The 26,297-nt window shown below is 39.8% G+C and overlaps 1 protein-coding gene across 4 annotated transcripts in view; it reads left to right on the forward strand.

Annotated features, from left to right (window-relative positions):
* Positions 1–26,297, forward strand: part of CTBP1 (C-terminal binding protein 1) — a 441,341-nt gene that overhangs the window by 148,136 nt on the left and 266,908 nt on the right. For 3 of the 4 annotated variants that reach the window (XM_078148244.1, XM_020992252.2, XM_020992251.2), the window contains exon 3: positions 9,042–9,174. In XM_078148244.1, coding sequence (XP_078004370.1) covers positions 9,117–9,174 — 58 coding nt within the window. In that variant the 5' untranslated portion in view covers positions 9,042–9,116. Of the gene's footprint in view, positions 1–9,041; positions 9,175–26,297 lie in introns of those variants that run through there. The other variant, XM_020992256.2, reaches the window with a different exon arrangement.

Consider the following 26,297-nt stretch of genomic DNA (forward strand, 5'->3'; position numbering starts at 1 on the left):
GGTTATCATGGGAAGGATGAGATGTGAGTCATCTTTCAACTGGTTGGTCCCATACTCCTTTAGATGTCTTATGAAACCCACATGGAGACCGAAAACTTGGCAACTGATGGAAACAACATGTGCATATATAAGTAGATGCAAAATTTTTCAGTAGCCTTTTTAAATTCTGAGGATCCTTATCCCAATTCCCACTCCCACAGATGAGTCAAGTCTCAAGAGCTTGGCACAATGTGTCTCTATCATTCATTCTCTCCCCCCTCTTCTCTCCCCATTCCTCTTTCTGGGTTCCAGGGTTATTCCTAAGAGGTCAGGGGTGATTCTCTAATTCTGTCAGCTAAAGTCTCCAATAGTCTATTTCTCCTCAGACATTATCAATTGAAAATTATTTTGATTCTTCAACCTTATATAGTTTTAGAAAGGGTAGATACTAAGGTGTCACAGTAACAGTTGGCACAAAAAACTACCTCAAAAGTGTAGGACACCCTCTCCCACAAAGTATGTAGAGAGTTCAGGGTAAAATGGGCTTAAGCTCGGAAAGCACACGTAAGGGGTAACTCACAGTTCCTGGTTATGAACAGTCCTTTTTTCCCATTCCTTAGGAGCATCCTCTAGGTACAGTGCAGTTATATTTGGTTTTTCTGCACTGTAGTCTATCCTTGCCTCCTAAAACACTATCACCAGGTGATGCTGGCCTAGGAGGCTAATGCTAAGATGCTAGAAAGAGGATTGGAATTCCCAAATACTCTAGACTGTTCAAAGCTTACAGGATTTTCTTCTGATTAAGAGGGGTGTGATGGGGTGAGGATGGGGCAGGCTGAAACTGGAGCTGAAATTTCTCCTCCTCCCCCAAGCAGTTCCTTTTTTAGGTATTTAGCTAAACATCCAGAACCCCCATGCTGGCTCCAACTTTAAGAATGAATCCACTTTTAATGAGCTTGGTCAATTCTAGATGACCCCTAGGGCATGGCCGCACATGTTTCTTAGGTAGCATCCAGTTTAAAGGACTTATCTTGCTTAGTCTAAAGCCTTTGATTGATTGATTGAGGTATGTTCTTAACTACTTAAGGTATGGAGACAAAAATGGAGTGGAGTGGTTTCCAGATACAGAAAAAGGTTATTTCAGAGGATGGGGAAGGCACTGGCAGCTGGGGACTGGAAAAAACAGTTAAGGCTAAATGTAGGAAATAACACTTCAGCTAAGCATTTGGAGAGGTAAGGTGGACACCCTCTGAAAATACACAGAGGTGGGTCTCTCTGTGAGGGAGTCAAGTAAGCCAAGATGTCTGGGCAAGAATAGCATGCATGAAGGGAATTAATGTGTAAGAAATCTGGAAAGGTCAGCTGGAGCCATATGTGGAAAGGCTTTAAGTGCCCAACAGAGGACTTTGGTCCTGAGGCCATAGGAAGCCCTCTGGCTTCATGAGGAAACCTGTGTATTAGGAATGGGAGTTTAGTTGAAGATGGATTGAGAAGAGAAGTATGAGGTAGAGACCAGCTTGTCAAGTCTTAGCCTTCCTGGACCTTAATTTACTCATTTGTTCACTCATTGAGCAGGTTAGACTAGATGATTTATGGTCCTGTTATACTATGAAAAAAGGCCTTGTGAGTGGACACAAAGGGATTGGATGAGTGAGATGATATGGAGGTAAAATAGATGATAGTGGGCAAAGTTGAGCATGACACTGAGGTCGGGAACTGGGTTTCTGCAAGGATAACCTTGATAGGAATAATAGTGTTAGAGGAAGAGTGGTTTTAGGGGGAGAGATAATGAATTCATTTTTGGACATTGTCCATTTGAGATTACATTGATTCCCAGTCTACTAAGAGAGACTGAGAAGGAGGAGTTTTGCAGGTATGAGGGGAACCAGGAAAAAAGTGTCACAAAAACCCAGGAAAGACAGTTTCTAGGAGGTGGTTTCAAACAGGGGTCAAAGATCAAAAGAGGTCAAGAAGGATAAGGGCAGAGAACTGGATTTAACAATGGATAGATTATTGGTTATCTGCTGGGTATTTTAACCATTGAATCTATCCTTCCTTTGGTAGCAATAGGGAGGGGAGAATTTTCTAGATAATATATAATGATAGCTAACATGTACATAGCACTTGAATGCTTATAAATATCTTTACATATATCATTTGAGCCTTAAAACGATCCTTTTAGATAGATATTACAAGTACTGTCACCATTGTGCAGATGAGCAAACTGAGGCCGAGAGGTTAGGGACTTGCCTATGATCTTATAGCTAGCAAGTCTCAGAAGTGGGATTTGAACCCAGGTCCTTCTGACTCTAAATTCAGCATTCTAGCTTAAATCTGTAAGCTGTGAAACTTAAAATTTTAATCATTGTTAATGGGAATTGTTCCAAAATATGACTTACACATTTTCCAAATAGCCTTAAAATAATATTAGCAATATTTATATAGTGTTTTATGATTTTATATATGCATACAGCTAGTTCTCTCCAAATGTAAGTGGACTCTTGAAGACCTCCTCCTCCCCTTGCGCCCTCTGCAGCTCTTAGGCAGCAGCCACAGCCTGAGGGCTTCAGTGCCTAGAGGGCAGGACCCTGGGGGCTGCACCAGTGCTGCTGCCTTGCTGCTGCTGCCTTTCCTGCCTTCCCAAAACCCAGGCACTGGCTCCTGCCAGCTACCTGAGGAGTTGAATTTGCATAATGCAAATTTGTAATTTACGTAAATTGATTACTAGCTGTATATCTTGTTGTTTGTCCTTCATTCTTGAAGAGAACCATGGTATCAGGAAGGTGATGCCACGACTTTCAAGTGAATTGGATTTAAGTGAGGGAGGGCTGTGCAAAGTCACCAATCTCACTTTCTCCTCTGGAGCCATCTGTGTCCAGTGGCAAGATATAAATCAGGATGACTGGAGCTGGTGCTGGATGTAGTGAGAGACCTTAGCCTTTAGTTCTACTTTGAATGAGGAATTGCCAATTTAGTGATTAAGGCTAGGTAAGAAATGAGCCAAGGAATGGACCCTTTTACCTAATAAAAAAAAGAAAGAAAGGAAGAAATCAATCTGGGAGGGGAAGACCCTTAGGGTTTCTGGCCAAAATAGAAACAATTACCATTTATATTCACTCTGAGCCATCTGGGCCCAAACAATGACCACTAAGTAGGATTTGGACTGGGACCCAGTGTTGGCCAATCAATGAGAGTCAGAGTGAATTGAGTTTAAGGGATGGTCTTTAAGAAAGAAATCTAACCTGTAAACCCCAAGATATCAAGGTAGGTTTCAGCCATCAAAATTTACATTCCTTTGGATAGAGCACTAGTAGGTAAGGGTGGATATAGACAGGGGAAGGGAAGGGGAAGGGGGAAAGAAGGAAGGAAGGAAAGAGGGAGGGAGGAAGGAGCTGTGTTGCCCAACTGGAACTGGCCAGTTAGGTCCCCACTGGGGCATCTTGGACTACTCACAGGTTGTTGTTTGTCCTTTGTACTCAGAGGACCATGACATCAGGAAGTTGATGCCATGACTTAAGTGAATTGGATTTAAGTGAAGGAGAGGTCTCCAGTCATCTGAGTCCAATAGCAAGATATAGATCAGGATGACTGGAGATGGCCCTGTATGTGTATATCTATGTATACACACATATATGTATGCCATTGTGCATTTTGTATGTATACACACATACATATGTATGTATAATTGTTTGAGATGCATTATCTCATTTCAGTATTCTAAGATTTAGAGCTGGTGGAAGAAAATCATTTAAGATATTTCATTTGTTTTGTGGATGAGGAAATTAAGGGCCAGAGGTCTTGTGAAGTAGGTAGAATGTGGTTTTTAATGCCCCTGTTCCCAAAGATGAAACTGGCTCAGAGAGATAGGAGAACTAGGAATGTCCCCATCTTTGACTCCCAGTCCAGATCTACCAGGCTTTCTGTCACAGGTTACTGACTGGAGCATATCCTTTTCTGTATTTTGGGGGTGTCATTACAAAAAATCACTGGTACTGTGCTCTGATAAACTGATGCCCCTGAAACGTTTTGGATCATGTAGAGCTGTTTGGCTCTATTCTAAATTGTCTCAGGCTGTTACATTTTTTGAATTGTCGCGTCTGTATTTTATAGTTTCTTCTTTCTTTTCTTAGTCAACTTTCACTTTTTTACTGGCAATATGATTCTAGCCAGGCTCTTCCAGTTTTCTTCATCTAATTGGCTATGGAATGGAAAACTCTGTAGCCAAGGCTGTTAGAATTATGTGTAAATAAAGAATAAAGACACTTGGGTTGGGGAGCCAAGGAATCCTTTTAGAAATTGTATAGGCGCTGCTTTATAGCATAGACTTTGACATCTATTTGGGGGACCTCTTTTTTTTTCCCTTAATATTTAGCAGTTCAGATGACTGAGTTCCCTAAGATTTAAGGTGTCACTTTATGTTGTTCTCATCAGTATTCTCCCCTTATTGCTAAACTGTGATGATTGTTAATTCAGTTCAGTCTTTTGGTAGAATGAAATCTAGCATCATAAAATAGCATGCCTTGTCATTTCTCCAAATTATTCATGTTGTGGTTTAGTTATTGCTATAATTGGTATTCTCATAATTATAAGGTTTTTTGTTTTGCCTTCAATATTTCTCATATGTGTTAGGTTTGTTGTCCTTTCCATCATCTGGCAGAATTTCATATTGAAGCTGGCATGATAAGAATGAACTACTCAGAGTTCATCAGAGTGACTTACTACATGACAACTTGTTATCCATAACGAAAAAGCAATATATTTTACTTTCATCATAATAGAAAAACAGTGTGAACACTGGGATTTGGCCTGTACTACTCAGAACCTAGAGACCATGGACAAATGTATCAACTTCTCTGGGCTCTCATTTCCTCCTTATAAATGGGGTGTTTGGGCTAGATGACCTCTACCGTCTCTTCCAACTCTAAATCTTTGGTAATATTATCCCATGGCCAGGTAGGAAGCTTCTAAGTAATGCTTTTAGGCAAAATCTTTTGCTTAAATGGCATTTTTTCAGTACTTGGCATTCATTTTGGAAGTGGTGATTCTTCAGTCATCCTTGTACACACATAAATCGAGAGTTAGAGAAAGGGACTTTTTGAATTACATGATTTGTGGTTTTGCTGTATGTAGCTAGTGCTCCTTTTAGATTTTCTGATTATAAGCATACAGGTTTGTGCCAATAATGTATCATAATGTATTGTTTTTCTAATAGAGTTGCTTTTAGGATCAAATATAAAATCCTCTGTTTTGAATCTAGTACCCTTTCCTGCAAGACTTCTCCTACCTCTCCAATATTTTTTATTTTTTTTGTTAATTTATTTTGATTTATCAACAATCACTTCCATAAACTTTTAAAATTTTTCTTGCCCTTCCTCCCCAATACAGCATGCAATCTGATATAGGCTGTACATATACATTCCTATTAAACATATTTTCACATTAGTGATGTTGTAAGTAAGAATTAAAACCAATAGGAGGAACCACCAGAAAAAGGAAACAAAACAGAACAGAAGAAAAAAAATAGCAAATAGTATGCTTCGATCTGCATGCAAACCCCACAGTTCTTTCTTTGGATGTGGATAGCATTTTCCATCAGGAGGCCTTTGGAGATGTCTTAGATCCTTACATTGCTGAGAAGGGCTAAGTCTGTCAATATTAGTCATGGCACAACATGGTTGTTACTTTGTACAACGTTCTCTTGGTTCTGCTCACTTCACTCAGTATCAGACCATACAGTCTTTCCAGGGTTTTCTGAAGTCTGCCTGCTCATCATTTCTTATAGCACAATAGTGTTCCATTACACTCACATACCACAACTTGCTCAGCCATTCCCCAATTGATGGGCATCCTCTCAATTTCCAATTCTTTGCCACCATAAAAAGAGCTACTATAAATATTTTTGTACATGTGGGTCCTTTTCCCATTTGTATGATCTCTTTGGATACAGCCCTAGAAGTGCTATTGCTGGGTCAAAGGGTATGCACATTTTTATAGCCCTTCGGGCATAGTGCCAAATTGCTCTCCAAAATGGTCTGATCATTTCACAACTCCATGAATCAATGCATTAGTGTTCCAATTTTCCCACGTCTTCTTCAAGATTTATCATTTTCTTGTTTTGTCATGTTGGCCAATCTGACAGGTATGATGTGGTGCCTCAGAGTTGTTTTGATTTGCATTTCTCTAATCAATAGTGATTTGGAGCATTTTTTCATATGACTATAGATGGCGTTAATTTCTTCATCTGAGAACTGCCTTTTCATATCCTTTGACCATTTATGAATTGGGGACCTCTCCAGTATTCTTGCATCTTACTTAAGCCTCTGTACTATCCAGTGACACTAGGCTCTTTACTGTTGCTCAAACAAGACATTGCATCTCCTGAGTGCAGACATTTTTACCAGCTCCTCTGTCTAGAATTCTCCTTCTCTTCATCTCTGCCTCCCAACTTCCCTAGCTTTCTTCAGGTCCTAGCTAAAATCCTGTATGCCACAAGAAGCCTTTCCCAATTGCCACAAGAAGCCTTTCCCAATTCCCCTTAATGCGAGTGCCTTACCTCTCTTGATGAGCTCCAATTTATCCTATGTATATCCTGCTCATACAAAGTTCTTTTCATGTTGTCTCCCCCACTAGTCTATGAGCTCCTTATAAGCAGGGATTGTCATTTGTCTTTGTTATCCCCAGCACTTCACACAGTGCCCAGCACACGGTAGGTGCTTCATAAATGCTTATTGACTGACTGACTAGTCAGAGATAACCCTGAAATTTGGGGAATAATGTTTTATCTGGCAGAAATAGAAGTCAAAAGAAGAAAATGGTTACTTTAGGGGATAAGATAAACTCAACATGTCCAAAACGAAACTAAGATTCCAGGGGGTTGTCTTAAGGCAGAAAACATTTGCAAATGTGAGAGAGATTTGTGGATCCAAGGATCATCTACGGAGGTGATCGATCACCTATGAAGTGGTGAAGTAACTGCATATGCCAGCATTGTGGTTATATAGAGAAAGAGTAGAAAAGAGCCAACGCCAGAACCTTGGCCAGCAGTCATTTGGGTTGAGGGGGAAAAAAAGTCAGAGAAAAGAGGCAAAAACTAGGAGAGGGCAATGGCAGCCAAGCTTCAGTATCTGTAGCTGCTGAGGAGGTTGGGCTGCAGCAGCTGCAGAAGTAGCAAGTGGTAGCTGTGTGACTCTGGGCAAGTCACTTAACCCCAATTGCCTCACTTAAAAGAAGAAGAAGTGGTAGCAAGTGACCAGTAGCAGCAAGTGGTCATATGGGAAGGAAGAACCTTTTGCATTAGCTCCACCCTTCTGCCCAAGTCGTCTTCCCAAGTGTCCTGCTCCAATTATGTTACTCTACTCAGAAACTATCGGTTTGCTTAACAAAGAAAGGAATATAAACTGTTGATCTCAGCCTTCAAAGCCTTCCATAGTTTGACTCCAAATGATCTTTCCAGCTTTGCTCTGTGTTTTGGTCAAACTGAGCTACTCTTGTTCCCCATTCTCATTTGACCATGTCCCTTTGTTTGTATCAGCCTCCATGCTTGAACAGACCTCTCCTTTCTCATTCTCACTGTTTAGTCACCATCTCTTATATACTCTCTCTTTCATCCTTCAAGACTCAACATAGGTGACACTGGAAAGAGATAGGTAAGGGGAAGAATAAGTTCTCACATTTATCAACATTAGACTTTTTTTTTCATTTTCAGGGAAATATGTGCAAAATATTTAATGTACCTGTAGTATAGCTAACCATTTTTAATGGGAAAATGACTCCCAATTTCAATTAAGGATGAAGGAAACCCATCCTAACTTGTAAAGTTGGAGTCAAGCCTCCCACGTCAGAGAAGCAGATACTGATGGGTACCAGTAGCTTACTAATTTGCATATAACAAACCAACTGATTGTAACTCTCCTCCAGGTATTCTAAATTGGGGAACAGGGCAGCAATCCTGTGAGCTGAAGAAAGGGGCTTCTCCCAAGATTTTCTCTCTGTCAGTGTTTCCATTTATAGAATATTTATAAATTTGAATTGACTACATAGTTCTTCAGCAGGCTTAAGAAAGGAAAATAATGACATTAGGTCTTTGAGGAAAAAAATTATTATAAGTGATTTTACTAGAACTTAGCTATTTATTACATGGTGATGCTCCTATCTGGTTGCTAGGAAGGAAGTCTTGTGATAATGAGATCTCTCTTTTCTGCTAGGTTTGAATGTAGCTTTTGGTAAGCTTTGGAGTGATATATTCCTGTGGTGTGAAAATAGGGGTCAAATGATGGTTCTGTTGATTGGGAGTAATATTATCTTGGTCTCCTTCCCTTCCCCCTTTCTCTTGGGTTCCAAATATTACAGGAATGATCATTGTGTATTTTTAAATACACACAATTGGGTCTTTAATTTAAAAATGGACCACTTACTGGGTCATGGTTCAAAAGTCACCTACAGTGTTACTTTGGCCCATGTTCACAGTTATACTCTTAAGGGTCTTCTGCACACAGGCTGTTACTGTGAATGTAAATGGTGGGACAGCTTTGCTTGCTAAGCCTGGAGCTATAGCTTTCATGTCTTTTGGGCTGATATAGAGTCGATATAATCTGAGGAAGGCATTTTACTGTACTTTCTCCTGTGTAACCTGCCTGTAACTTTCTCTTATCTTGTGAGATTCAGAGACAAGACTATGAAAGAGTCTTGGGCTTTTTCCTTGAAAGTGTCAACACAAAGTGTGGACGCCATTTTTATCAGGACAGTTTATTTTTATTCAGTGTTCTGGAAACATGTTCCTGTGACAGAGTGGATAATCTGATAGGACATTTATGGGGCTAGCTGTGTACATATGGGTGTATTACAAGACAAGGTTAGATGTCACCAAGTGACCAAGTCATGCAAGAGAATGCTGGGCCCTGGGGGTAGGTTGGATCGGATGGTCCCACCTCTGTTCATAAGCAGTTTCATTTGAAAACATTTAAGGTGTCTTATTTTCAAAATGAAAATGGAATTTTGAAATAATAAAACCTGGCAAGATGTATCATTAACCTGTATTTTAAATCTTTTTTTTTCTCTTTCAGGTGAAGAGTCCAGGTTCACAGTGGGTTTGTTCCCGTGTTGGGTGAACTGGGGACAAAGCTGGACACCTTGTGCTCATGGCTCTCCTAGAGAAACACAGAGTGAAGCGGCAGCGCCTTGACCGCCTGTTTGAAGGTCAGACCCGGCAACTGCTGCAGCAGGGGGAAGTCACTGGTGTGGGCGCCTTTACATCATGTGCATTTTCTCAATGGTCTTGGTATCTTAAGGAAGACAATTCCTTCATAGTTTGATAATTGGGAAAGTAGACTGGCAGTTGGTTTTGCCTGTGCTTGGAGTAGGAAAGGACCCCTAAGATCACCAGTCTGCAGTATGTACTATCACCATGCTATAATTCCTCCTCTGGATGACCCTCCAAAGTGACAATAGCACTAGCTGCCTAGGTGGTTGTCTACTTGTCTCTGACCTCACACATGTTTGTAATGGGGAGTGTATCTGAAGCTACCTTCTTGATCTAGAATAAGTACAGGGATCCCTATCATGAATTGAACTCATTCCTAGCAAAAGTTCTATGTGAAGTATCTCGCTTACTATCTGAATAAAATGCTGGTTAGAATACTTAATTTGAGAATTTGAAAGGCTTTCAGTGAATTGGGATGCTGGTCTCCCTTAGAGGGATGTTCTGTAACTTTAAGAGAATCTTCTCTTATTTTTATAAGTACCTTTCTTGATTTTTTTTTATTTTATATGTGAGAAGTACATATGTATATATTGTATTAGATTTTTGCTATATACAAAGATAAAGTGGGTAGATTCTTAAATTTTTCCTTTAATATTCAGAGTTGTTCACTTTCTATAATAGATGATTCTGGTGCGTCTGTATAAGCAAAAAAATCTTTTGTTCTTAATCATTTTCATTTTGGGAGGACTTGCCATCAAGGCTGGGTTTGGAGAATATACAGTAACTGTATAAGGGTGTGCATAAGGACTCAGATTGGAACACCTTTCTTTATTTTCCTCCAGACTTGGGATTTCATTGGTTAGGGAGTTCCCAGTGCCCAGTGAGGAACAATACAAATCGACTTGTTACAACTTATAGTTTGAGAAAGGTTAAATGATTTTTCCAGTGGTACAGAGCTACCGTTATGTTATAGGCTAACTGTAATGCTGACACTATCTCAGATACTGAGATGTCACCTCTCAGGATCCTCCTTAAGGTAACAAGAACATATGTTCAAAGATAACTCTATTGCTGTATAGTGCTTTAGGGAGGGCCTCTGGGGACATGTCCTATCAGATTGAATGTAGTCACACCTAGAAGGAACCAAAGGGAACTGTCTTCCTGACTAATTATTATCCAAATTGGCATGACTGCTGAACAAGAGAGTTCATATGTACTGTCTCCTATCATTTTGTATTTATAGCCATAAAGCAACTTTGTGGTCTTGGTAAAAGTGTATTTCTCATGAGGTTTAAAAAACTTGATTTCCTTTTTGTCCCAGTCACTTAGTTTGTTATCAGTATTTCTTTTGGCTGTAAAATATTCAGTGTATGTGCTCACATGTAACTAGGATTGATTTATGTGAATAAGAAAAAAAAACTTGTAGGTTTTTTGAAGTACATCTTATTATTTGAATCACTCTACTTAGAGAGTTTTGCTTATATCATGATCTCAGAAGTGTTTAAATTATAAAATCATCAGAGGTACAGTATTTTAGTGATCCCTTAGAGAACAAGAAAGCAAGTGGCAATTATTCTCTCTAGGTAATACCTAAGTGCTTCTCATGGACTCCTTTACTGTGCCCCACAGCCTAGAGGTCTGAGAGTACGAGAACGGTCTAATTCAGTTCTATTAAACAAATATGTTTTGAGCTCCTACTTTGTGAAAGGCCCTGTGCTGAAGTCTTAAGCTCTCTTGCAATATCTGTTTATATTTTGAACTGGCACTGGTTGCCTATAGAATTCCATGCAAAGTGGAAGGCTTGAGATATTGCGTTCCTTTTGGGGAAAATAAAAGGGTAGATAAACAGAGGCAGCTCTGTTGGAGAGCTGGAGTTTCCAGTTGTGTCTACAGTGGGCTTCTGATGTTCTAATCAACAAGGCAGGATATGAGGATTTAAGTTGTATCCTCAGGGATTTACTGATTTGTGCTGAGTGGCTAAATGAACTCTTTCTTCTCTCACTGTCTTTTACAGAATGCTAAGATATACAATCACGTGTCCATCTACTACACTATATACTATCATTTCTGTATGTATGTATGTACATATGTGTATACACAGATATCATATAGATACAATTATACATACATAGACATATATACTATCAGGTAGCTAGGTTCTTCAGTGGATAGAGCCCTGGGCCTAGACTCAGGGAGACCTGGGATCAGATCTAGCCCTAGCTACCTTCTGGCTGTGTAATCCTGGGCAAGTCACTTCAACGCTGCCTGCCTCAGCTTCCCCATCTGTAAAATGGGGATCCTGAGAGCACCTACCCCCAAGGTTATTGTGAGGATCAAATGTGATGATATTTGTCAAGAGCTGTGCAAACCCAAAAGCTCTCCATAAATGTTAGCTTTCATTTTCTTCTGGATCATACAGAAGCATATGTAGATATATGTGTGTGTATCAGGTATGTGTATAATTTTATAAGCATAGTTTAAATATATAAGATAATCCCTTTGTTATAGTGTGCCCTTCGTTTCAAGGTGCTTCCTTTTGTAGGTACTGTTTTCATGTTTACACAGTCAGAATCCTGGTTAGACAGTCTCACCTGAGGTATGGGGAATCATGGAGGGCTGAATGGATTTTGTAAGCAGCTATGGCTATCCTGCATGAAGGGTCCTAACTAATGCTCAGATTTCACCTGTTCCTAGTTCTAAGAGTAGTCTACCTTCAAAGACTCTCTTTTGCCTTTAAGGCCACAGAAAAGCCTCTCAGCCTGGAATTTGAGGTCCTACACAGTCTAGCTCTAGTGTACCTTCTCAGCGGGGATTCTGCTTAACATACTTGTTGGTTCCAGCCAAACTGGACCGCCTGATGTTTCCCAGGATCATCCCACCTCCTCTTGCTTGTATCTTTTTTCCTAGCCCATCACCTGTGCCTGGAATGTGTTCCCCTCTGATCAGAGTCTGTGGAAATCTTTTGTCTTCCTTTGAGGCCCAGATCACATGCTGCCTTTTCTGTAAAACTTCCCTGGATCTCTTTCTCCTCTCCATTATCACCATTATTACTCAGTATAGTGCTAGAAATGCTAGCTATAACAATAAGACAAGAAAAAGAAATTGAAAGAATAAGCATAAGTAAAGAAGAAACAAAATTGTTGCTATTTGCAGAGAATATGATGGTTTACTTAGAGAACCCTAGAGACAACTAAAAGACTAATTAAAATAATGGACAACTTCAGCAGAGTTTCAGAATATAAAATAAACTCATATAAATCATAAGCATTTCTTTACAATACTAACGAAATCTAGCAGGAAGAGATAAAAAGACATATTCCACTTAAAATAACTACATACACACATGCATATATGTATATGTATATAAAATATACATATATGATAAATATATATAATAAAATATAAAATATTTGGGAGTCTTTCTGCCAAGAGACACAGAAAGGAACTATATGAACACAACTTCAAAACACTCTTTACACAAAGACAGATCTAAGTAATTGGAGAAATATTACTTGCTCATTGATAGGCTGAGCTAGTAGATAGAACACTGGGCCTGGAGTCAGAAGACCTCAGTTTAAATCCAGCTTCAGACACTTACTAACTGTAGGCCCCTGGGCAAGCCACTTAACCTCTGTTTGCCTTAATCCACTGAAAAAGAAAATGGCAAACCACTCTAGTATCTTTGCCAAGAAAACCCCATGGACCGTATGGTGTGCTGTAGTTATCGACAACTGTAAGGAAAAAATGCTGTAAATCATTAATAATTAGAGAAGTGCAAACTAAAACAACATGGAGGTACTCTCATACCCATAAGATTGGTGAAGTTTGCAAAAAAGGAAAATGACAAATACTAGAAATTTTGTGGAAAACGTGCTCACTATTGGTGGAGCTGTCAATTGGTCCAGTCATCTTGGAAAGCAATTTGGAACTAAAAGCTATGTATACCCTTTGACCCATCAATACCATTACCAATTATTTCCCAAAGAGATCAAAGAGAGGAAAAGGACCCATATATACAAAAACATTTATAGCAACTCTTTTTGTGATGGCAGAGTTTTGGAAACTTAGAGAGAGGTTTTTCCTATTAATTGGGGAATGGCAAAACAAATTCTGATATACGAAAGGATGGAATACTATAGTACTTATAAGAAATGGTGAAGGGGATAGTTTCAGAGAAGTGTAGGAAGACTTGAATGAAATGATGCAAGTGACATGAGGGAAGCAAGAAAACAATATATACAATAAGAACAATATTATTATAAAGACAATCAACTTTGAAAGTTGACCCAATCTGATTCCAGCAGACTGATGTTGAAACAGGCTATCCACCTCCTAATAGAGAAATGACGGCTTCAGAATGTAGATTAAAATCTCTTTTGAGGGCATGGCCGATACAGGAATTTGTTTTGCTTGACCAAATATATATTTGTAACAGTGGTCTTGTTTTTCTTGCATTCTCAATTCGTGGTGGAAGGAAGGTGGGAGGGAGAGAAGGAATATCTTCATTTGAAAACAAAATTAATAAAATAAAATGAATAAGTGCAAATATATGCAAAGTAATTCAACCCAAGGTAATTTGGGAGGAAGGGCACCAGTAGTGGAGTGATGAGAAACAGCTTCATGCAGACGTAGTGCCTCCATGAGTGAGAATGGAGGAAGGGAGGCCTTCTAAGCGAGTGGGACTACAGTACCAAGGCACAGATACAGGAGATGGTGTGGCCTGTGTGAGAAATAGAGGAAAGATGAGTTCAGCTGGATCACAGAGTATGGGGTTGGGGGGTAGGGACAATATTCAAATAGTTTGGAAGATAGATTATGAAGAGCTTTAAAACTAAAGTAAGGAGCGTTCTTTTTATCCTAAAAGCAACAGGGAACTGTTGGTGCTGTTTGAGTAGGGATCAGATCTTCACTTAGAAAATATGGCATCATATGTGGTATGGCATGTAGCGATGAGAGATTTGAGGCAGGGGGACCAATTAGAAGTCTATTATAATGACAGAAAAGGAAAATGATAAATGTTGTAGAACATGTGGGAAAATTGGGATGCTAATGCATTGCTGGTAGAGTTGTAAACTGATCCAGCCATTCTGGAGAGCAATTTGGAACTCTGCCCAAAGGACACTCAAAGTGTGTTTACCCTTTGATCCAGCAATACCACTGTTATGTATGTATCCCAGAGAGATCATAAAAAAGGAAAAAGGGGACTGAAGCGGGGCAGAGCCAAGATGGCAGAGTAAAACCAGTGACTTACTTGAGTTCTCCCCCAAATCCCTCCAGATACCTGTGAAAAATGGCTCTGAACAAATTCTAGAGTAACGGAACCTACAAAAGGACAGAGTGAAACAAATTTCCAGCCCAAGACAGCCTGGATGGGCTGGGAGAGGAGCACAGTTCAGCATGGGCCATGCAGGCAAAGACAGGGCCCCAGAGAACCTGGAGCCGGCCTCAGGGGACTGAATCACTGGTAGCTGTGGCAGTTTCCAGACTTCTTAACCCAGAAATGCCAAAGACAACTTAGAAGGTCAGTAGGAAAGGTCAGTTGGACCTGGGTGAGAGAGGAACTTGGTCCCAGCCCCATCCCTGGTGCAGCCCCAGGGTGGTGGCTGCAGGTGCTTCAGGAGCTTTTGGCCTACAGATGGTAGGGGAATCAAGCAGCTGATCAGAGGGGGATTGCAGGGATATCTTTGCTGGCACTGAGGCAGGATTCTCTTGCTTTGTCTGTGCTTGGATCGGGGTCACAGTCCTGGGTGGCAGTCCTGGGCTGAAGAGAAGCACTGGCATGGTGGAGCTTGTGGTGGCAGTGAAGAGTAAATCCTCCTCACAGTTCCAAGACAGAAAAGAGTGCTTGTGGTCACTCAGAGTCCAGAGCACAGGCCAGGAAAGGAGTAAACACCTCTCCTTTGATCATACCACCTTGGAAGAACTGAAAATTCACAGGTCCCAAGAAGTGTCTCTGAAAACAGATGCACAAAGCCCTTGAAGCTTGGGACAGTACACCCACCACACTGGAAGAAGAGTCCTACCTTAATGAAAAATTAAAAAGTTAAGTAATTGGCTGGAAACATAAACAAACAGAGGCAAAAAACCTCAGACTATATAATCTTACTTTGGTGACAAAAAAGTTCAAAACAGACAACCAGAAGACAACAAAACAAAAGCTCCTACATCCAAAACCTCCAGGAAAAATATGAATTGGTCTCAGGCCATGGAAGAGCTCAAAAAGGATTTTGAAAATCAAGTAAGAGAAGTAGAGGCAAAATTGGGAAGAGAAATGAGAGTGATACAAGGAAATCATGAAAAACAAGTCAACAGTTTGCTAAAGGAGACCCAAAAAAATACTGAAGAAAATAACACCTTAAAAAAATAGAGTAGACCAAATGGCAAAAGAGGTCCAAAAAGCCAGTGAAGAGAATTGGCCAAGTGGTAAAGGAGGTCCAAAAGCTCACTGAAGAAAATAATTAAAAATTAGAATGGAGGGGCAGCTTCATGGTGCAGTGGATAGAGCACTGGCCCTGGAGTCAGGAGGACTTGAGTTCAAATCCGGCCTCAGACACATAATACTTACTAGCTGTTTGACTCTGGCCAAGTCATTTAACCCCAATCCCCTTAAAAAAAAATTAGAATGGAGCAAATGGAAGCTAATGACTCTATGAGAAATCAAGAAATTATAAAACAAAACTAAAAGAATGAAAAAATAGAAGACAATGTGAAATATCTCATTTGAAAAACAACTGACCTGGAAAACAGATTCAGGAGAGGTAATTTAAAAATTCTTGGATTACCTGAAAAACATGATCAAAAAAGAGCCTAGGTGTCATCTTTCAAGAAATTATCAAGGAAAACTTCTCTGATATTCTAGAACCAGAGGGTAAAATAGAAATTAAAAGAATCCACTGATCACTTCCTGAAAGAGATCCCAAAAGGAAAATTCCCATGAATATTATAGCCAAATTCCAGAGTTCCCAAGTCAAGGAGAAAATATTGCAAGCAGCCAGAAAGAGATAATTCAAGTATTGTGGAAACACAATCAGGATAACACAAGATTTAGCCACTTCTACATTAAGGTATCAGAGGATTTAGAATATGATGTTTCAGAAGTCAGAGGAGCTAGGATTAAAACCAAGAATCACCTACCCAGCAAAACTGAGTATAATCCTTGGGGGGGGGAGAAATAAACATTCAAAGAAATAGAGGACTTTCAAGCACTCTTGATGAAAAGACCAGAGCTGAATAGAAAATTTGACTTTCAAATACAAGATTCAAGAGAAGCATGAAAAGGTGCTACAGGAAAGAGAAATCATAAGGGACTTATTAAAGTTGAACTGTTCACATTCCTACATATAAAGATGATATTTGTAACTCATGACACCTTTCTCAGTATTAGGGTAGTTGGAGGGAATGTATAGGGCACAGGGTGAGTTGAATATAAAGGGATGATATATAAAAAATAAAATTAAGGGGTGAGAGAAGATTATACAGGGAAAAAGAGAAAGGGAGAGGTAGAACGGGGGTAAATTATCTCACATAAAAGAGGCAAGAAAAACCTTTTACAGTGGAGGGGAAGAGGGAGGAGGTGAGAGGAAGTGAGTAAACTTTACTTGCATAAGAATTGGCTTAAGGAGGGAATAGCATACACACTCAATTGGGTATGGAAGTCTGTCTTACCCTACAGGATAATAGGAGGGAAGGGGGGGAAGAGTGGGGAGATGATAGAAGGAAGGGCAGATTGGGGGAGGGGGTAATCAGAAGCAAACAGTTTTGAACAGGGACAGGGTCAAAGGAGAGAATAGAATAAACTGGGGGTGGGGGGAGTGGGATAGGATGGAGGGAAATATAGTTAGTCTTTCACAACAAGACTATTTTGAAAGTGTTTTGCATGACTACACATGTATAGCCTCTACTGAATTGCTTGCCTTCTCAATGAGGGTTGGTGGGGAGGGAGGAAGGAAGAGAATTTGGAACTCAAAAGTTTTAAAAACAAATGTTAAAAATTGCTTTTACATACAACTGGGAAATAAGATATACAGGCAAAGGGATATAGAAATCTATCTCACCCTATAGGAAAATAGAAGGGGAAGGAGATTAAGAGAAGGGGAGGGTGATAGAAGGGAGGGCAGATTGGGGGAAGGGGTTTTTAGAATGCATGCCATTGGGGTGGCTAGGAGTCGGGAGGACCTGAGTTAAAATCTGGCCTCAGATACTTGACACTCACTTACTAGCTGTGTGACCCTGGGCAAGTCACTTAATCTTGATTTTCTCACCAAAAAGAAAAAAGAAAAAGAATGCAAGCTGTCTTGGGGTGGGGAGAAAATTTGGAATTCAAAATCTTGTGGAAGTGAATGTTGAAAACTAAAAAATTAATTAATTAATTTACTTGATTGTCAGCACTTTCTGGACCGGGGCCGTGCCCTTGTCCTCTTTGTATCTCCTACAGCAGGGAATATTGGGCTTCGTGCATGATAATCGCTTGATCATGAACGAATGAAGGAATCCATCAATCTTTGTGAAGACATTGGTTCTTTCAACGTTGTGGCAGCAGAGGGCGCCAGAAGATCCTCGACATTTTTACTTGCTGAATAGCAAAGGTTCTCCTGCTCTCTCCCCCCACTAAAGCCATACATGCCCAAGAATGCCATTGGGTGAACTTCAGTGCCTTCTCCAAAGTAAATAAATAAATAAATAAAGATTCTATATTGGAAAAATTCCCATTTCCCCCAGCAGTCCAGGCAAATTAAATTGGATTTCCAACAGTAAAAGATACAAAAAGCACTCCTGCAGGGTAGCCATCAAATTTTTCAGCTGTAACTAATGAAGATATTTGAAGCAGCCTGAATTTTCTGCAAATGACCCAATTTTAAGTTCTGGCTACAAGAGGAGAATTTGCTTGGTAAATCAAATATAATAAGGAATGTGGTTTTTTGGGGGGCAGGGAAGGGTGGGATGGGGAATACTTTGTTTAAGAAGAGGAGGCTTCTTTGAAAACTATGGGCTATCCTTCACTGAATTCTTCCCCTGGTTTTTAATTTCTTCTTAAGTCTCAATATTTTATCAGATAAGATTTAGAAACACATGGGAAATATGCAGTGTACCTGTAACATACTGGAATGCTTTCAGTGTGAGTAAGGGAGAATAGAAAAGTATTTCTCTTCCATGGTAATTATTTGTCATCATTTCTACCACTAATGATCCCCAGTCTCTGTGCTATGATGCCTCCTGAGCACTGTGCAGAGTATACCCCTTGGTATTGTGGTGGATTTTCCTGAATAGGAGAGTTCTTTTTCATCGTGAGTCAGATTGCTGCTTTTGTGAATTGATTTTTCTCTTTAATTTGAATCCTCTTTAAGTGCTACCAAAACAATTTTGAATCCATTACAGTGGGGCAAACTTGTTCCAGTTGCTTTGCAAGTAGTTTCAAAGAAAATTGGCTTACAACTATTTTAATCTAATCCTACTTCACAGCATCTACATAATAAAAAGTGTTGCTTAGCAAGAAGATATCCAAAAATCTTGAATCCTCTGATGCGTTAAAAAAAACTTTTAAATAGAACACTTAAAATGTAAAACTGTTTCTTTATTAGAAAATATAACTGAAAAGATGAAAATGTGTGTCTGAAAATACATTTTTTCACCTATATCCACATACGCCTAAGATGTATGCTGCTGATGCATACTTGTGACTCATAAGTCTAATAAGCACAGTACTGTTGCCTAAACATTGTAATACGCATGACAAAGGTATATGTGTCACCCTGAAAAAAGTATCCGACTCCCCAGAAGAAAAGACCTAGGCCACTTTGTTACTTCAATAGAATCTTTTTCTAGGAGACTAAGCTAACTATTGGATGGATGGGAGTGAGAATGAGATAACATAAGTCAAGTGCTTTATAAACTTTAAAGTTCTATATAAATGGTAGTTATTATTATTATTATCATCATTGTCATTATTATCCAAGATGTATGTTATATGGTATTTCAGAGCCTTGCTGTCTTCTCTGTGACTGTGATTTGCAGTCTGAAAATCATCATCTTAGGACATTTGGCCAATGTCTTGTGCTGTTTAAGAATAAATGTATGAAATTGATAGGTGAGATTCTGAATGCATCAGGACTCCAAAATTATAGCTTAGCATTCATCATCATGTTAGTTCCGTGGTGCAAAGCATGCCATTCGCTCTTTCAGTAGATGACCTAAAGATTCTCTGTAGGCCAATTTAAGGGCATGTAACATCTGCCCTCAAGCGTGGAAGGCAGCAGAGAGAACATGCTCCATGTGGTCCTGACATGCCAAGATGCCATCTGGCCCTTTGAAAAAGCATCACGTTCATCTAGCAATGGCCAAGAGAGAAGAATAGTGCAAAGCAACTGAAGTGGGAAAGAGAGGGTTTGTATGTTATAGTAACTGCAGTCTCTGGCCCTCTAAGAACACTTTTACCAACAGAGTGTTACAATCAGAACCCTTGTCTTAGCTGGGCTATCAGCAATAAGCTCAGTCCTTATGACGGAGAGAGGCAGTGAGTCATGGTTGCACCTGTCTGCAGCCTAGAGCTTTGCTTGCTTTCACAGTTCTGTTACATGCTGCATGTGGACTCTGGAGAACCTTGAACTGTGTGTGACTTTGGATGGACACAAAAATCTGGTGTGACCTAACTTTCCATCCTGAGGACATGAGAGGAGACTGAACCAAACACTGTGGCGGTACCTCAGTTTGTCTCTTTCTTGCCCTCATTCCATTAGTTCTCCCTACTAGGTAGAGACTAGTTTGAGCCAAAATGCACCAGCCCCCTTTCACTGAGGCATTCACATGGTCAAATGTCATTTAATTCAGCTGTTTCTTATATCTCTGGTTTATCCCAGGGGAGTCTTCATATGCAATGAGAGGCCACGTATACTGTCTTCTACCTTTGTACCCTTGTGCCCCCAGGATTCCTTATTTTATCTCTTATACTACCAGATAGCTTTTAAAAAGTTATCAATTGAAGGCTTGACCAGTTGTTGTTTTTTTAAAATCATGTCAAGTATATCATTAATAGTTAAGCCAGTGAGGGAAAAAAAGGCGACATTACTAGTATGTTAAGAGCTCTTTAAATCCCACCTATATTAGGCTGAACTATGCTTCAAAAGGAAACAAAATGGGATCCACTCTCGATAAAACCATTTCATTGATCTCCATTTCTATTTCACTGATCTTGTATCTGATCTTACCATATTCTTTCACCCTGATTCTTATTGTCCCTGATTCTGAACTGGTCCCTTCAGCAATTAGCTCCAAACTTGGCTTTGGACTGGCTATTGTTGAGTATTTCTCACCTTTACTGCTCCTTCTGGCCCCCCTCTTGGGGAGGGAGGGAAGGCCTTGTCTAGTGGTTGACCTAAGCTGCCCTCTGGCCTCTGGTTTAGTTAAACTGTACTTGTACCTATATCCAGTGGGTCTGGCCTCCTCTGAACTATAGTGGAGCCTGAGATTGAGCAATGTGGCATGGTAGAATGAGACCTGGGGCTGGGGGTGGGGGTGGGGGAGTTCAGATGCCTTAGATTAGAATCCTGCCTCTGCAACATTGCAAACCTTCATCTACTTATGCCTGGACTGTTATAGCAGCCTGGTGGTAGATCTGCCTGCCTCAAGTCTCTCCCCACTCCAGTCCATCCTCCATAAGCATAGTCCAGTCATGTCACACACAACACACACACACACACACACTAAGTAAACTCTAGTGGTTCTATTATAAATTCTCTCGTCTGCAAGATCAAATACAAAATCCTCTGTTTGGCATTCAGAGACCTTTGTAAACTAGTTCCTCCCCTTCTTTCCAGGTCTTCTAACACCTTACTCACTGACATGCCTTCTGGCTTTACTGACTCCAGGCATTTTCACTGGCTGTTCTCCATGTCTGGAATGTTCTCCACTCCTCATCTCTCGATCCTGGCTTCCCTGGTTTCCTTTAAGTCCCAGCTGAAACCCCACTTTCTATAGGAAGCCTTTTCCAATCCCTCTTAATTCTAGTGCCTTCTCTCTGTTGAATATTTCCTATTTATCCTCTATCTATCTATCTATCATCTGTTACATATATACATATATATAGGTGGGTAGGTAGATAGATAGCTTGTTTGTACATATTTATTTGCATGTTATCTCCCTCATTAGATTGTGAGCTCCTTAAGATTTACATGAACTGATGCGAAGTGAAGTGAGCAGAAACGAGAGAACACTGTACATAGTAACAGCAACATTGGGCAGTGATGAACTTTAATAGCTCCTCAGCAATGCAGTGATCTAAGACAATTCCAAAAGACTCATGATGGAAAATGCCGTCCACACCTAGAGAAAGAACTGAGGGAATCTGAACGCAGATTGAAGTATACTATTTTCAACTTTCTTTATTTTTGTGTATTTTTTTCCTTTTGTTCTATTTCTTCTTTCACAACATGACTACTATGAAAATACGTTTTACATGATTGCATGTATATAACCTATATCAAATTGCTTACCATCTTAGGGAGGAAGGGAGAAAATTTGGAACTCGAAATTTTATTTAAAAAATGAATGTTAAAAATCACCATTACATGTAATTGGAAAAAATAAAATACTATTAAAAAAAAAAAGATTGTGAACTCCTTAAGTCAGGGCCTGTCTTTTGCCTTTCTTTGTATCCCTGTGCTCACCACAGTGCCTGTGGCAGACTCAGCGCTTAATAACTGCTTATTGACTGACTAGTCACCTTTCTTGCTGTCCTTCAGTTGCTTCATCTGTAAAATGCTTAAATGGAATCCCGGATTATTTTTAGGTTTGTTCTGTCCCTCCTCCCCCCACCCCTGGGATTCCTGTCAGATGCTTCTGAAACAGACATCTTATTTCAACTTTTTAGGGCTCTTGGAAGGAATGTACTTTATAAATCCCTGGTGTTGTTATCACAGAGGGGATTCCCATTTCAGATTTGGGTTGAATTTTGATCTCCATGGACCCTTCTAGTTCTGGATCCTAGAACCTGTTCTGGCTCTGAGCTTACCCCTACTTACTACTTTTCAGCATTTACTCAGCTCACCTTTACATTAGGTTAACTCTAGTGTTCGGGATTTATTTTTTCAGAGTTGACAGGAATAAGGAAAAGGCATATAGAAATATGATTGAATGAATGAAGCAGAATTAAGTACTTACTATGTGCAAAGAACTATGCTGAGCACTGCTGATACAAATAGAAAAGTAACACATTTAGAAAGCTTCAGAAGCAAGTCAAATGGAGAAGTCCCGCAATTAAATATGGTACAATGGCAAAGCAGATGTTCATTCTTCTTTAGTGTCATTATTTAATGTCACTGCTCTCGAGGGCTCTGGAGTTCAAGGTCCTGGGCTCTCTCTATCAGTATCTGAGGGGGCATGGTGGTTATGATGATAGTGATGGTTTGAATTGCCTGGCACATTTCTGTCTCTCAGGGGCTTTGCTGCCTCAGCTCCCCTGGTTTGATTACTTTGTGTGTGTGACAGTTGGATGATGGGGATGGCCAGCTCCTCCTCCACAAGAGTTGTTTCCCTAGATGATAGCTGTGAGGCCTGGGATAGCAACAGGAATTGTGGTCTAGAGAGTGCTATCACTCCCCAGAATCCTGGGCATGGAGCTGCCTCTGGAAGGCTTTAAATGCCAGGCCAAGGATTATGAGCTCTTCTTGAGTGTTGGAAGATAGGGTAAAGAGGAAAGGGGGCTTATATTTCATTGGGAGGTACCCTCTGCAGAGAACTGGTTTAACACCCAGTAAAACACCCCCCGTATCTGAAATACATACCTGCTTCCTAAAGACCCGTTGAAATCTTGATGTTCTCTCTAACTCCATCTCAAATACAATTCTTTGTGAAGTCTACCTTACCCCACAACCAAAAATTGTTTCTTACTCTACACTTTCTTGTCAGAATCTTTTCTTTGTTCCTATTACATTTTTTCTTGAGACATCTTATTTATATGCCTATGATATCCCCCATTAAATCATGAGCTTTTTAAAGGTAAGGAGGTATTTTCATTTTTTAATCACCATCACCTAGAATAGTGTCTTGCACACAGAAAGAACGTGTGAATCATTCTGGGTTTGAATTAAGAAGCCATTTAATTAGGATAAACATTAAGCCCCACAGCTGACCTCATCCCTGAGAATCTTTGATTCTATGAACCCATGGAAAGACTACTTTTTGTTGAAGAGGTTTGTGAAATTTTCTTCTGGACTTTTAGAAGTACGAGGTAGATTCCTATTTGTGTGGTATGTAATGAGGTATGAAACTTGGGTTCTAATCCTGAGCACAGCAGTGTGGCCTTGACTCAGTAACTTTCTGGGTTTTAGATAGCTATTCTGTCAAATAAGAGGATTGAACTAGATAACATGTAAGGTTCTCTTCTATTTCTAAATGTCTTTGATGCTATGTTTCTAATTATATAATTTTGCTTATAGGCAGGGAGAAGATCTCAAAATCTTCAATAGTCCCTACCCAACTCTTCTTACACTACAATGCAGTAACATCTCACTTGTACATTTGTTGGCAGCATAAGAGATTCTGGATTAGTGAATTTTCCACATGACTGAAGCTTTCCTATTTGGGTGACAGTTTTTTATTATAACCATTTTTGATGGAAATCTTTCCAAAATATTGTCCTGCCTTGGTAAATAACACATATATCCAGCAGGGTGGGTTTGCTTGTTTTTTGGTAATATTTCAAGGACATTATTCTGAGTTGCCCTGGTGCTGTTCAGTAGCGCAGTGATGCCCTTGGGTAGGTGTGTGTGCGATGTACATGTACACAGGCCTATTTGTCCCTAAGCTAAATTGCCCCATAGAGCAGTGCTCATTTGATTAGGGATTCCTTCTTCTCCTTGCTGTCAGAAGTCAGTTCTTGCTGCTTTCACTGGCTTTGCTTCAGGCAGCCCCCATTGTTGCTCCTAATCTGCTCTCTGCTATGGACTAAGACAAAATGGAAGATGAAACTAGACAACTGCATTTAGTAAATGAATAGCTTTAGTGTTATATTCAATATTCAGTAGTCTTTTGCTTTAATGCAGTTCTGTTCTTTTCTAGTGAGTAAAGTACATGGCTTTGTAACGACGATTTTCATAGCTGTTCATGAACCATCCTTGATCGTTGGGGTTGCTAGCCCCCATAATGGACAATGGATAAATGGGATTGTTTTTACATTTTCTTTATGTGATGTAATATAAATATGTCATCCTTCATTTGTAAGACGTGTCACAGTACACAGGATTTATCAAATCATCCCATTATAAATATGCTCACTTCAGCTGTTGAAGATTACTCCAAACATAAAGATATGATAAGTAATAAAGCTGACTTTCAAACCCAGGTGTTCTGGTTCTCAATTCAGTACTTCCCACCACTGGGGATCTTCTAGCACAGGCCAGATGACCCATGATGATCTTTGAAACTCCTTCCAGTTCTGACTTTCTCTGGTTCTGTTCTGCCGTAGTTTTACTTATCGTGTACAAGGCTTTATAACTTCCACAGACTCACCTCAATGGCTCAGTGAGAAAATGCATTTGTTGGCATACATCTGTGGTTTCTGGATATCAGCTCCCATTTCAGCAGGTGTTGCTTAGTTTCTACAACATCTACCAGCAGTTTTTGGTTGTGTGCAGTTGATCTAACCTACAGATGATTCTGTTTGCCTCTTTCTGTGCTATGCTCTACCAGCTTCCACTTGCATGGAAAGCCCAATCCATTCATTTATCAAACTTAGATAATATGGTAACCGTTATTTCTGCCTGCAGTAAACAAAAGCAGCTGCATGCAGGTGGCTACCCTTATCTGTATGAATGCCTTTTAAAAGGCTGCTCTGACAAATAACATAAAAGTTCCGTTTTTCCAACTGGAATTTGGGGCAGGGAAGTCAGAATGACTTGCTTTGATGTTTCGCAACAATATAATAATGTGGAGAATGAATTAGTTGTCATAGTAACACTTTGTTTTAATAATTTGGTGGGGCAGTGAATAGAAGAAGCACAAATAGAAGTTGTAAGAATTTTAATTACATGTTATGAAGTGTGAGTGGCTTTGTTCATTCATATTAAAATTAATTTGATTTTCCAACTGATTAAAGAAGAGGCATGCATCTTCATTTGGAAAGGCATGAAGAGAATTTTTTTCTTAAACTGGGAGACATCATATTTTACATTTTGTCATTGCAGAGTTCCCAGTTTCTTAATGACAAAATGCATCCTGTGTGCTGTGGGTTGAGTTGTTTTAAGCAGTACGGGTAGGATTTGTTTCTTGACAGCTCTTGGCAGCCTTGCAGCTCCACTAAGGCCGGAGTTTAAGTGGATGTTTTCCTAGATTACTGCCTGTGGGGTGATGGCTCAATGTCTCTTTAGTCTTATTCTTCCTGCTTCAGAGACTACAGCTGAAAAACCTTCATGGAATTAGTCTGTGTTTGCTGCCTTGAACATTCTTAGCTTGAATTCCATATTAAGACATGAAGCCTTGCTAAGGAGCCTGAAAAAACAGAAGCAACAACAAATGAGCATGAAGTACTTTTTACTTTTAAAGAAGATATCTAGGAATAGTTTGCACATATGCAGGTACGGAGAGGGTTCTCTGATTCACTGGTTTGTGAAACACAAAAGATATTTTAATTAATTATCCATTTTAAGTCCTGAATTACATTTCTCCCCCAGGATTTAGCCCATGCCTTCTATTTCTTAATATATGAGCTTTACTTTAGAAAGGTCTATGATCTCATTGGTGTGGGTATGCTTACTTTTGATATAGATTGAAGCCTCTCCATTCCTTAGACAGTTTCATGAGTTACTGTCGTCAAAAGAATTTCTTACCTGATGATCAGCCCTCTGATGATGAGACTCATTACTGACTCTGATCACAGGAAAGGTCTGACCCTGGCCTGGACTTGAAGCATTTCTACCTCCCTTAGTATGGCCTTCAGGAAGCCAAGTTTATTTGGTAGCACAATAAAGTATGAATCAAAGAAGAACTTCAGTGGAGGATATTAGCCTGAATCTACATAAAGAGTAGGAAATGTGTATTGGGGAAGAATAGTATGCTCCAGAAACAAATATGTGGACCTTTGTGAATAAACAGAATCACAGAGCACATTGTTAATGAAAATAACACTCCC

The sequence above is a fragment of the Phascolarctos cinereus genome, unplaced genomic scaffold, assembly GCF_003287225.1.
Source record: "Phascolarctos cinereus isolate Bilbo 61053 unplaced genomic scaffold, phaCin_HiC Scaffold_9;HRSCAF=440, whole genome shotgun sequence".
NCBI lineage: Eukaryota > Metazoa > Chordata > Mammalia > Diprotodontia > Phascolarctidae > Phascolarctos > Phascolarctos cinereus.